Source organism: Musca domestica, unplaced genomic scaffold, assembly GCF_030504385.1.
Source record: "Musca domestica strain aabys unplaced genomic scaffold, Musca_domestica.polishedcontigs.V.1.1 33, whole genome shotgun sequence".
NCBI lineage: Eukaryota > Metazoa > Arthropoda > Insecta > Diptera > Muscidae > Musca > Musca domestica.
This window is the reverse complement of record NW_026712312.1, coordinates 8,531,169-8,545,533: the sequence shown is the minus strand read 5'-3', so window position 1 is coordinate 8,545,533 and position 14,365 is coordinate 8,531,169. Positions and strand designations below refer to the sequence as shown.

Below are 14,365 nucleotides of genomic sequence, written 5' to 3'. Positions count from 1 at the left end.
TTATCAATTCGAAAATATAGTTAAAAATCTAAATAATATCTACTTTTTGGTTAAAGTTGTCTTTTGATTGTTGCTTAATAAATATAATTTGGCTCTCGTTCCTTTGTTCTGTGAGTGAACAAACAGCTGTTTTGTTGAGATAAAATAAGACAGACTGTTTCGACACTCTAGAACCCTAGCGAGTTGTTTCGTTGTTTTGCTTTAAAAGGGTGCTCCCCAAGTGAAGGCGGACATGATTACAAGTTCTGCCAGAATGATTACAGCATTGACCAGACGCATTTGTCAACCGCTGAGGGCGGCAAACAGGAGTTGTGTCAGCTATGCCTCGGTATCGGAACCAAAACAACACGACGAATTGCAACGCTTGGCTTTGGAGGAACAATGCATTTTGGTGAATGAAAATGACCAAGTTATTGGACATACTTCCAAGGCGGATTGTCACCGAGTAGATCCACAAAGTAAACAAGTCAAATTACATCGCGCTTTCTCTGTGTTTCTATTCAATACGAAGGGAGAAATGTTGGTTCAAAAGAGGTCAGATCATAAGGTGAGTTGTAAGCCATACACAAATACATTAATTATTTATTTACTTAATGATGACTTTCACCTTGTTTGTTGTTATTCTTTTGCTCAGATCACATTCCCCAGTACCTATACAAATGCCTGTTGCAGTCATCCTTTGCACGAAATCGAAGTGGAACGAGAGGAAGTGAATTGTTTTGGCATACGCAAGGCTGCCCAACGAAGACTGAACTATGAGCTGGGCATACCTACCAACCAAATACGACCAGAAAACTTCCACTACTTGACAAGGATTCATTATGCCAATACTGGAGATGGTGTATGGGGTGAACATGAGATCGACTACATTCTATTTTTGCAGAAAGATGTCGACATCAAACCAAATATGAATGAAGTGAGCGATGTTCGTTTTGTGAAACGTGAGAATATTGATGAGGAGATCTCAAAATTCGATGCCCCCTTGACACCATGGTTTAAGCTAATATTAAACAATCATTTACAATTGTGGTGGGCAAATTTGCATCAGCTGAAAAAGTTCGAAGATCACAAGAATATACATCGTTATTAGAGATGCAATGTTTAAAAAGACGTAATTGACGAAACATGAAGGCATGTCAATTAAAATGCACAGTTTACGTTTATTTTTTTTTTTGCACATAAAACTAAGAAATCTCAAATATTCTTATGTTACTGGCCATAATGTTTGCCTTTCTCATTTCCTTTCCAAATATGTAATCCCTAATGACAAGTAATTTCAAATAAAAATTACTATTAAAGAGGAAATTGTTTAATGAGACACAGATGTTTTAAAAATTACAATTTAATTATACCTATAATAAAACCGAGTAGAAAATTGTTTTAAAATAATCTAAACTTGTAACTTAATATTGATATGACCTAATAAACTGAGTGCCATTACTAGAAGTTTCCATTGGGTGAATGTTTAAGTAGATTCATAGACTTTAGATTTTGAATTTGCATATTAGCTAAAGTTAGAAAGACGAACATCTATAAATCCGTTCGATGCAATGCTGCAACTAAAATAATCAGACATATAGAATTTCTACTCAAATTAATTTTGGAATGAACACTTTTCGTTCTATTCTGCTGAAGGCTCTTGCTTTTTGCAAGGTTTTGATGAAATTGCAATTTGGGTTTATTTGATTAACAAGCGAAAACATTAAAAATTAATTTGGATAAGTGAAATCATACCACTGCATTAAAATATTTTTATTAAGTCTATTCTAGTCCCCAAATAACCCATTTATCTTTTCATGTTTTACAGGCCTATGTATTACAAATATAAAGTTATGTATTAAAGCCCTCATTTCTTATGAAGTGCGTAAAGAAACTTATCATTTTGTAATGAAATAAACTGTCTTGAAACGATGTACGAACAATCCAACGCAGTCAACTGTAAAACGCGCTATATTTTAATTCAAACTTTAGCCATTTGTCTTTAGGAAAACATAACAAGATAAGGTTATCACGTTGTGCTACTATTCTTATTAGTTTATTCTACTTTAAATCCATTCGTAATTAGCGACTTAGTTAGCATTACATTTTAATTAGTTGTTTATTATGTAATTGTGTGATAAATTATCTGCTATTTATGCACAGTACTAATTGCTCCTAAAGGCAGGTACGCAATTTAAAAGAAAATTATCTTCGTTACGTTGGCTAAAATGCGACAGGTATGTAATTTCGTGTACGCAACATTAATTGTTGTAAATTACAGTTGGTTACGTTCTATATTTAAAAGAAAAATAACTCCCTTCTGATAGTTAAAACTTGATTATGTTTTAGACATAATTCAGTACTTCTACAACACTAATTATACCCTCAGTCGATCTAGCGATGTCCGTCTGTCTGTCTGGCTGGTGCGCGCGATAACTTTCGAAGGGAGTATCCGATTTTATCAAACGTGGTACATCGAAATACTATTGTCAAACGTAGATGGGCAATATCGGTCCACTCCTTCTGGTCCCCCACAAAATGTCAATATTTTCAAAGAAAATAATTTACTGCACAGAAAGAGAAAGGATAATCCAATTTTGCTCCAACTTTGTAAATATAATTTATTTGCATCAGTGCTAGATCAGGTGCGAGAATAGCCAATATCGGTCTACTCGATCCAATACCTCCCCCACAAAACAAACTCTTATAAAATGTGAAATAAGATTCCAATTTTATTCAAATTACTCACATCACAATATTTTTATTCTTCCAAGGTCTGGTGTGAAAATGGAATATATCGATCCACTCCTTCTGGTACCTCCTGGTCAACTTTTTGAATATACATGAAGGTCTGAATAAAGGTAAAACCCGAAATTAACATCTCTTTCCATTCATTCCTTGGCACAACTCAATATTTCCATCAACACAAGATCCGGAATAAAGATGGTAGAGATCGGACCATTCGTTCTGGTACCTCTCCCACAAATCGTTAAAATTTTGAATAACCAAAACGATCATAAAATCCCAAATAAGCATTCGGTTCTCTTCCAATTACATACATCACAATATTTTTATTAGCCCATGATGGCCTGGTTTGACCCCATAATGGGTCAACATTCAGACTTGTTACATCTCAATATTTCCATCAACACAAGATGGTAGAGATCGCATCATTCCTTCAGGTACCTCCCCACATAGGGTTCAAATTAAAAAAAAAAAAAAACAAAACTCTCAAAGAAAGCGAAAAATCATCCAACTCCTTCAAATTTCGCACATCCAAATATTTTTGCTAAGATGATACATCTGCCAACCACTTCTGGTACCTCACCCACAAAGGGTCACAATTTCCAATACTGTTACAAATTATATCCAATACTTATATCTATAACTTGCTGTATCTAAATATATCTCTTAACAAGAAATCTGATATGAATATGTAATTTATCGGAATTTATGATTTCGCATAAAATTGGTTATAAATGTTCGATTTTCTTGCAACTTTGCGCATACAAATATCTTTATCTACCATTACCTCACGCATATCTCCACCTTTTTTTAAAAATTTGAACATACTTCATATAAAGTATAGGAAGTAGTCGATATAGTCCAAATCTGGCATCTATCAGTCTATTTTTATCAGTCTTAGGTCAGATACGAATTGTTCATTATTGACCAACTGCTTCGGAACTTCCCCCATAAAGAGTCAACAGTTTGAATGATCATAAGTCACGGCTGGGGGGCAAAAACGACTGATACAATTTTACTTGTTTTTTAATTACCTTTATCTAACGTATGATGCGGAATTTAAATAAGAAAACAAAACAGAGCGCTTTAACGTTTTAGCTGCCCTTTTTGTAAAAAGGCGACACCATAATTTTTATTAAAGTTCTCATTTCTCTATTAACAAACCTTATAAACCTTTTATTCACATTAAACATTTCATCTGTGTTATTCTTAAAACTAATTGTTGTCAAATATATGTGGGTGTTTGTATGTTTCAATTAAAATCCGCATTTTTAACATACAATGTAATGAATTCTTTTTTATTCAGATTTTGTAGATAGGTATATAAGTATGTGTTGCTTTGTATGTATAAAAAAATTGTTTATAAAACTAATAAAAATAAAAAATAAATAGCTTTATGTTTTATATGATCACAATTTCATATCAAGCATGCTTATGCATGATATTGATGAATGACTTATAAAATATAAAAAAAATGTGGTGTAATAATAAATGTGTGTTGTTTATGGATATCTTGATTCATCCTCAATTTGTCGGCATTCGTTTCGCCAAGGATTGAATGAATATTTTCATGTAAATAGCACTTAAAGTACATACTTAAATGTATATTTTGTTTCTTTTAGAATTATGTTTTCATTTAGTCATTTGATTACTAAACGAATAGATCGGAACACAACGATAAAAATAAAAAAAATAAAAACAAATAAAATATATTTACAAAAATGTTACCAAAAATTGGCATTACTAATAATAAAAAGAAATAATATTAAAAAAAGAAAACAAAGCTGCAGCTGTTAGTTTTTAACGCTAATTAGCATTTCCATCCATTGTTGTCCATGTTGAATGGTTAAACAATTCATTAACATTTGTGTGGGAGTGTGCACAGTCTCCGAGTATTTGATGAATTGATTTAGTTGTTATCATTCTTCTTCTTTGCCATGGCATTAAACAAATTACTTCCCTTGTTAACTTAAAGCTAAATGTTTATGTATGCATTTAATTATAAAAATAAAGAAATTCGATTAGATATTTTTTTATGTTCAAAAATGAGTTTTGCAACAATTAATGGCAAACTTTAACACCATTTTTCTATGAGTAAACTTTTGATAAAGTAACATTATTTGCCATGAATTGTTAACTTTGATTGCAAACTTAAGCTATAGGTGTTTTTATCGTCTTAGTGTTAGCTGTGATTAGTTAACGCACGGATAAGACGTCGTATGATTGGTTTCTGTCTAACTTAAAATAATTTTAAAGTGGTAGTTGCATTTCATTTTTATAAGGCACTCATTTAGTCTCGTTTCCTTTTTTCAAAGGAGTTTTTTAGTATTGTTTTTTTTGTTGAATTTTTTGTTTTGTTTTGCTAAGCAAATGATTTATATGTGTGTGTTTTTTTGGCACAGTATATATGTAAAAAATATGTATGTATGTGTGTGTTACGTATGTTGCATGCAAACATTCAAAACTATTAAACAACACCACTTTTCGTTTTTTTTTTTTTTTTTTTTGTTATTAACCACTTGAAGGTGGTCCTTAGGAAAGTCCAAATAATTTGAGGGCATTAAAAGCTGTTGCTAAAGCCACTTCATCGGCCGACTTCTTCATAAAGGCGGCAATCATTTCCACAATAGCGGGCAGGCTGCATGGTTCATTGCGTTGAAATGTACAGTATCTGTAAATGAAAAATGTTTAGATTGTTTCAGTTTGCATTTCAATTTAAGTACCGCTTACCTATGTAAGTACAATAAGGAGCGTTCAGTAATGCCAGTCTTGACATGTTGTGGAAGCTTAGAAGCACGTGTATTTGGATACATAAATGGGGAATCTGTTTCTACCAAAAGGCGATCTAAAGGTAAGGTTCCATTATCCAGTAGGCGACGAACGCCAGTGTCTGATTTGTCCTAAAAAAATAAAAGAAAAAAATAAATTTTAAAAATAAAATATATACGAAACATGTTTGTCAATTCCTTTCTATAATTTAACTCGATTGAGTTGCATATATTCAAATGTAAGTTGTATGAAAGATAAAGGTTAAATTGAAAATATAGTTACTGCAGAATATATTATAAATTCGAATGGTATTTTAAAGCATTCAAAATGATTTGTGGTTGAAGAGAAAATCGCATTTTAGAGTTTTTTGCAAATAATCCGAAAAACTAAATACATCGGCATTTTCTCATAATTCAAAAACCCATATTTAGTTAACGATTCTAAAGTGTTCAAATATCGTTTAATATTTGCTCACAATTGAAAAATCAACTGGCATACATCTCTCAATTTGTTTCTTCTGCCCTGTTTTATTCCCCAACAGATTCTATTATAAATTTGGCAAATCGAAGGATTTTGAGGAGAATTCTTAAAACATGGATTATTAAAATCAAGAATAATCTCTTACCTTGCATAAATAACCAGTTAAACTTATATAGAACCTTCTATCTAAATATTTAATTGCTTCTTCAGCGGTACCCATGAAGCTTCGAACAATGACTGGTGGTAAATTCTCGAATCTGAAAAATGAAAATATTTTCAAAATATTCGATATAGGTCTAAATTTTACTTCATCAGCACTTACTTGTCTAGTATATCGAGTACATCTTGCTGTGCGGAACGCTCATGAATTAATATGGCCTTGCCCAAATTGCTTGCCAAAAGTAGCTGTTTTTCAAAGATCTCCTTTTGTACATCTGGTTCGGAAAAGTCGCGTTGATAGTCTAGACCACATGGTCCAATAGCAACGCATTCTTGCGATGCAGCAATTTCCTGAAATTCGAACCAGCTGCTCGGATCTTCGATTATCGATTTTGAGTCGTGTGGATGTATGCCAGCAGTCGAGTAAATAATATCGGGATAAATGCGTGAAAGTCTAAGGGCTTCTTTGCTTGACTTTACCGAAGTGCCGGGTACCATAATTTTTTGTACTCCTATATAGAATTAAAAAAAAAAAAAAAAAACACATAAATTACTTGTTCAAGTGAACAGCACTTAATAATATAACATAAAACAGACTTTTTCATAGGGAGAAATGCACTGCCTCGCCATGACCAATCTATTTAAAATTTTCAATGGACTGCTAATGGAAATTTACATATAAACATTTAACATCAAGTTAAGTTATACTCTATAAACTTAGATCGCATATTGTGTATGTGCATCTCCTGTATAAAAGCGACTAACAAGTAAACAAAAACAAAAGGTCACATCGATCGCCCACACTCCCCATCCAGCCACACGGCAGCCGCAAAACAAGGCGACGCCCTAAGAGACAAATAACCATAAAGTCTATTCATGTTTTCTTTTCTTTTTCTTTTTATGAAAGCATTGATGATCAGAGGCGTCAGCTAGCAGAGAACATCACATAACAAAAATGACATGTATTCATGTATGTATGTATGTATTCAGAGTACAATGTGCGTAAAATATATTTATTTGTGAACATATATTGCCATATACATAGGTATGTATGTTTGTAGGCAAATAAATAAATATTTTAGTTTGGTACACTCATTGCAAACAATGTGGAAATAAGATTGCAAAGATGCTTTATAAGAATTTTATTTCGGTATTGTTGTAGGGTAGTAACAACAAGATCTATGATATACAGTTTGTCGACTAAATATTTTCAAGTTTTAATCGAAACTTTGTTCGTGCTATTTGAATTTACCAATTCATTAAAAAGGGGACAAAATGTAATTCAAAACTGAAAAATTATAACATTTTTTGGTTCTAAAATATTTATTTGGCAAACTGTGTCATTTTGCGGGGTGCTGGCTAATTATGCAAATATTATTACGAAGAATATTCTAATATTATAATTTGTATGTATTCATTTGATATTGCATTTAGAGATTTATGTTTCAAGTGGGCGATAATAGGAATGCGTCCCATAATCACGATCTTAAAAACATGATTAACAATTTATCAATGAAACCATATTTTTAGAGAGCTAGCTTCATATATTATTAACTAGAATAATTTGATTTTGGTTTCTTTGTTTTTTTTTTTCACAAAATCGCGGATGGAAAAATCTTATTAAACGAGTCAAAATCTTACTGGTTCCAATAAGACCTTCTAACATGTGAAAATTGAAATACATGTACCTAGACTTAAACCTACCTAGGTATTTTCTCATATTTCTTGTAATAGTTTAAAAATTGATAACAACTTTCTGTGATAAGAAATAGGTTGTAAGGGCTTGTCACCTATATGTTTTGATATCATTTCCTGTGAAATGCAATATCCCATACAACACTCCTCTGAAGAAAAATATATTCCACTTGCAACTGTTTCTAATTTGTTTGTGAAGCAACACTTTCGCTGCTGGCTTCCCATCTCCCGCAGCCCACACAAAAATTCCATACGACCCTGACTCGTAGGTCAATTAAATAATTAAAATAATCTCCATACATTCCTCCATCACACTTCTTGGTCACTTTGAAGGTTACAATGTGTGATCACTTACCGGCATCTTTGGCTCTTTGTATGACGGAATCCAAATCACGGCTATATTTCTTGTTGGTTAGATTCGCTCCGGCGTCAATGACAATCAAATTGTCAAAACAATGTTTCACATCTTCCATATCAAAACCTAATTCTGATGTTACTTCATCCGCGCTAACAGCTGCCCCGCCAACAACTTTTGGAACACTCTCTGTTGGATTGGTGTTAGCTGTTGTTTGGGTTGCCATGATTTGGTCCAATGGAATCGAAGAATTTGATTTAATACGTTTTCCTTGTAAACTAATATACAATACTATGTAATGAGGCAATAACAACAACAACAAAAACCTCTGCTCCACACGCCGTTTGCTAATAGCGTTTTGTTAGTTCAGTCTTTAGGCTCTCGTCGATTATATTAGTAAGAGTTGTTCACCGATTTGGATCTGGCTGCCAGGCGTTAAGTTCGTTCTGCTTTATTTCCACCAGACGAAAATAGCAATGACGAAATGTTTGTTATTGTTTTAATTTATTTTGTCGGATGGTTGGCCGCCACTCTTCACTCTTCTGTGTGATTTTCCTTTGCAAGCAATGTGTCTTGAAGACGTTTTCGACGACGTCGTATATATTATCGATGAGTATGAGCGTACGTACGTGCGTGTGTGTGTAAATTCAATTAGCTTATGAAAGAAAATTATGTGTCCGTCAATGTCGTCAGAAAGAAGCACCTTTTTCTTCCCTTATTATATGTGGTTTTTGGTTTATCTTATTTATAACTGATTATCAATGTAAATAGTCGTCGATTAGTATTATTTGTTTTATATTATTATCAATTGTATTTCTTGTTATTAGGAAATTTTTAATCTTTTATGGAACTCTCCGACTCAATTCTTCGACTGCTGGCTTTGACTAGAGTTGTATAGTTCACGAACGAACTAGTTCGATTGAACGATTCATTGAGATGAGCATGTGAACTAAATGAGTCAATTTAGCTCACTGAACTAAAATCATTTTTCTCTTTCGATATCGAAAAAGAATTCTTCGAAAATAATGTTAATATGTCGTCCACTGCCATAAGTGATAGGAACTGTAATATGTTTTGAATTTTTTAGTTTTTGTTATTATGATAATAAATATTGAAGCGAAAATGAAACTCCCAACAAAAAAAAAAAAAGAAAAAACAATTTCAATTCATTATGTTAATTTTTTCGTTTATATTCAAAAATAAGTTTGTTTTTCCTTGTCCATACTCAGCATTCAGGCTCGCCAACGATTCAAATCCGGACGATTTAATTATGAACTAGTTCAGCTCATAGAGCTGAATAAATGAACTATATTTTACAACACTACTGTTTGACTTCGTAGGTCGTGATTTTTGTGTATGCGTGTTGATAAAAAACAACAACCAAAACAATGCTTCTTCATACTTCGCTATGGCATTCAAAGTAAAATGATAGCACAGACATTTTAAATTTTGTTTTTGGTACCGTTATTAATATTCCTTTTGATTTTATGATAGTTATTCATATGAAATCAATAAATATTCGATTCAACATCAACATTTAAATAAAAATCTAATAAATTCTTCACATTTATCATCTCTTGGAAAACAGAGTCACTCTAAGTGAATTTACAGACCGGACAGAGAAAAGTAGATTGCAGCTGGTTTTAAAATATGGACTTGAGATGCAAATAACACATGGAAATCATACTAGAATAAAGAGCTATTGCTATCGGTTAATAATTTTTTTTCTGATTGTGACTCATCTCTGTCAATCTCGCGTTTGTATTTATTATCGTATATAAATCGTACAGGGAAATTTATAAATATCTACTTATGTTTGACAAAACAGTTTTTGACACATCAATGTTCCCAAGCGTTAATGCATCTACCTGTATTCTTCTACCATGTTACCTCTTTTACTCACCTATAAGCGGAACTCCAAATAACCGATATTTAACAATAATTGTTTGCTTTTAAATGTAATTTGGTTTTATTTTTGTTGTTTTTCTGCCGGTATATTTTAATTTTGTTTTTTTTTTTCTGTAACAACAATGTTTAAGTACAATTGTTCTCATACAAGTAGTGATGTTTTGTTTTATTTGGTTTATTGTTTACAATGTTATACAGATATACATATGTTCGTATTTATGTATGTAACTTATAATACAATATAAATATATTTTTGTTAATTTACTTATATTTATAAATTGTTTATGTGTGATTAGTTTAGACTGTTATTTTCGATATACATGTAAGTGAGTCACAAAAGCATATGTTTCAAAACGAATTAAAGGTGAGAGTACATAAAAGGTTTTTTTTTGACTGGCTTCTCCGTAGAGGAATAAAGGAGTTTTAGGTTGACTTAGTTCGATTTTGTCCCAACGCTTCTTTGATCTTTTCCGAAGAAGCCAGACGATGACATAAGCCAGTCAAAAAAGCGTTTTATGTATTCTCACATTTATTTGTCCAACGAAAAGTTGAAACTTTTTTGAACTGAATAAAAAAAGGTCACTTTAAAATCGAATCTAATTCGCAAATTATTTTTGTGATTCACTTTATGTATATCTTCTTTGGTTTCGTTCCCATCGCTCATCGTACGTGTGATGTTTTTTTTTAAAGCTATGTATATTTGTATTTTATTCTAAACCATGTATTTATTGTTATCAACTTTTTTTTTAATATATATATTTTTATGTTTATTTCTGTGTATGCTGCTAATATTGTTTTTCTATATAGAGATGTATGTATGCAAATTTAGTGGCATTGCATTTTGAAGCAGTTTCCTATTTGTAGGTGTTGTTTTTTTAAAAAAAAATATTATTTATGTATTTCGATTAATTTATGGCTAAACGGGATCCTTTTCAATATAGGTAGGGAATACATATATTTTGTTTATGTAAACATTGTTATATTTAATCTTTCGTTTTTTTTCTTGGGCTATAAAATGGATATTTTTAATTCATTTTTTGTTTTGTTTTTTTTTTTTTTTTTTTTTTTTTGTAAAAATATACATAAAACTGAAAAAGAAAAATTATCGACCATTTTATATTGAATCTCTCATCTGGCTATTTGTTTTCGTTTGTTCTGTGATTTCAATTACAATAATACATTTGTTAGGCAGCATGGTCGCAATCGTTCAAAAAAACACAGCAACCAATCAAATCTGGCAACTATGGCACAATTAATAGGTACAGGATTTACAGAAGCTGATCATCTAGATGTATTGTGAATGGAATCACAGTATGAAAGATATATAAACAGTAGGCAGATTTTGGCATTTAGTCTGATATAACGTTTACACAAAATTGATCACTAAACTTAACGTATGTTTTCCATAGTCAAATCTATTGTGATTGGTCAATTATCAGGTTTACCATGTATTACTATTTGTATGTAAACGTACTTTTACCCAGACACAATAAAAATGTATTGCAGAGTTACCAGATGTTTACATTTTTCTCTAAGTGTGCCCGCTTTCTGTTACTGTTGTGTTTCTTTAATTTTCGCGAAAAATTGAAACAGAATATCTAGTAAGGGAGAAATACTTGTTACATGTTACTTCAAATAATTCTGACAGAAAGCGGACATGGTATCAGGGTTGTGTTTTAATAGTATTGGCGAAACTGTTATACCTCTTTATTCTACCATGCTTTTACATAGGAAAAGAGGGTTCCTTTCATCTTTTCCGTTTAAGTACGTATTACTATCTTACAGTTTTCCAAACATAATTGAAATATAAAGAAACCGGGAGAATCGTTAAAAATGTTACTTATTTCTGTTCGACGTATATATGGAGAAGGTTCAAGACAATACAAAACTTTTCTTAGTAAAAATATTTTTAAAAATTTAAACAATTATTTTGTGTTTTGTATAATTTTTATTTTACTATTTGATAATTTGTATGTATAACAAAATGAATTTGCTGTAACTGTAATTACTATTTCTTTGGTTTGGTTACATTTCTATTCTTTTGCTATTTAGTTAAGAGTTAATCTATAGATGGCGTCGTTTCATTGTTTGCTTTGCTTCAATGTGTACTTTTCTTGTTTTTTTCTTAAGCTTTTCCATTAAAAGAGCTTTAAGCTCGCCCCATGACACACTCGTGGAGTTATGTATTTGGTTAGTAGTTATAATTTTAATTTGTTAATAAAATAATTTATTTATTTTGTATTTGTTTTTATCCATTACTCAAATAGTAAACAAAATATATTTTATGTAATCCATATTTTTTTTTTGGTTTTATTTGTTTCTTTTTTTATAGAAATTTCATATTAAAAATGTTTATATATAAATCTAAATATCGTATATATTTATCTATTTGGTATGCCATTACTTTGTGCTTTCTGTATTTCTATTGTATTTTCTTTCTTCATTTTTTTTTTTTAAATATGTCTCGATTTTCACAATTGTTGTTTGTTTTCATGTTCTTTTTATCATTTGATTATTGTTATACTGAGTGATATACATACTTAGGTAGGTAATACAATAGCTATGAATGTATGAGTTCTATTTTTTTGTTTTGTTTTTTAATTATTATTTGTTGTTAATATTTTCTTAAAATCCCATATTCACGTTGACATAAACAATTCCATGAAGGTTATTTAAAAAAATAGCAAAATTCAGGGACTCTACTCCTGCTCCACTGAAATGTGTGTGTACTTAATATCCCATACTATTCTTCCATTTAAATCACTCTCAGAACTGTTGTCAGTTACTAGTAACAACAGTGTTGCATTTTCACGCCGAATTCATGATTTGAGCTTATATCTTTTTAGGTATTGAACTTACTTTTTATTGTTGACATAATTAATGTATGGCAACACTTCTAATACACAGCTGCTGGGACAATGAACTGTTAAACCGATTTTGGAATTGAAAATTTTGAATGAAAAATTTTTCAAATTTGTAAAAACTTTTGAAAAATGCATATCATGCATATCGTTCAAATAATAACATTCCAGATTACTTAATCAAGCTGATTAGACGATAAGAGTATTACATATTTGCGCCACTTTTATTATCCATGTGTATTTCCGTGTGAATGTCAAAGCTGCCTTTTTAAATATGGCATAATTCATGTTATCGCACATGTGCATGTGTTTTTTATTTCCTTTGTGATTGTGATTATACTATATTTTCTAAACAAGTTATAACACAGGGTTGCCCATATTCGACGGACCCATGACTTTTTGGGCAAATTCCAATCGACGAGGCTTGTCCGCAGGCAACATTCTTTGCGTCAATTGAATTTTGTACGGGAACGAATGCAAATCAATGCGAATAATCCGTTGTAAAGTGGACCGAGCCATGCCCAACTGCTGAGAACGGCGTTTTTGGGATGTTCTTGGGGACCTCTCAACATTGGCTCGTACGGCAGCGATATATTTCGATATTTTCACACAATAAATAAACAACTTTTTTGATTAAATAATTGTTCCAGTACGTGCAAGATTCTACTTGTTTTGCAATTTTTTTTTCGATTTTATTAAGTGGAAATCGGTTATCGTAGTAAAAACTTTTACATTCTTGCAGTTCTAGAACACTCCTAATATTTCTCCAATGAAAGTAGGGCTCGCTGTGATCGAAAAAGTACATATATATCATGGTAGAAGAATGCAGGCAGTCGCTTCGATGCAGCTGTTGGGACAATGAACTGCCAAACTAATTTTAAAATTGGGCATTTGAATGAAAACATTTTCAAATTTGCAAAAATTGTACATATCATAATTAAAAAAATAAACATTTTAATATTTTTGACACATCAATGTTCCCAAGCGTTGATGCATCTATATGTATTCCTTTACCATGTACGTTACTCTTGTATTTCACAACGGAAATGACGTACATGTATCACACGATGTGTGCAGCTTTTCCATATGGAAAATTTGACAATACATATGTAAAAAAAAATAAATTAAAAAAACACACACGCTGTTTCAATATATGTTTTAAATATGGTAAAATTAGGAAAAAAAGCCATATCAAATAAGCATACCCATAGCTGCATTTTCTGTAATTTACCTTGTCAAATTTCACTGCATAGAAAACAGGTTCCCATCTCTGATTTGTGTATGTGCAATGAAATCATAAATATACAGTTTGACAATGAAATGTTGTCAAATGAATAATTTTGAAAAAATTGTAAACATATGATTGCATGACTTTACTTCCTTAATTCTACCAGGGTTTTAACCTTTATGACGA

At 31.3% G+C, this 14,365-nt stretch overlaps 2 protein-coding genes across 2 annotated transcripts; one reads left to right on the top strand and one right to left on the bottom strand.

Moving 5' to 3' along the window:
- Positions 1-156: 156 nt before the first annotated feature.
- On the top strand, positions 157-1,446 carry LOC101892320 (isopentenyl-diphosphate Delta-isomerase 1). The gene is made up of 2 exons (XM_005181499.4): positions 157-547; positions 635-1,446. The coding sequence occupies exons 1-2, from the start codon at positions 233-235 to the stop codon at positions 1,088-1,090; spliced, it is 771 nt and encodes a 256-aa protein (XP_005181556.1). The 5' UTR covers positions 157-232; the 3' UTR covers positions 1,091-1,446.
- A 2,363-nt stretch (positions 1,447-3,809) lies between these two features.
- LOC101892153 (3'-5' ssDNA/RNA exonuclease TatD) lies at positions 3,810-9,083 on the bottom strand. Its single transcript, XM_005181498.4, has 5 exons — positions 8,183-9,083; positions 6,296-6,644; positions 6,119-6,230; positions 5,455-5,624; positions 3,810-5,395 (listed from the first exon to the last, which is right to left on the bottom strand). The coding sequence occupies exons 1-5, from the start codon at positions 8,406-8,408 to the stop codon at positions 5,257-5,259; spliced, it is 996 nt and encodes a 331-aa protein (XP_005181555.1). The 5' UTR covers positions 8,409-9,083; the 3' UTR covers positions 3,810-5,256.
- Positions 9,084-14,365: the final 5,282 nt, after the last annotated feature.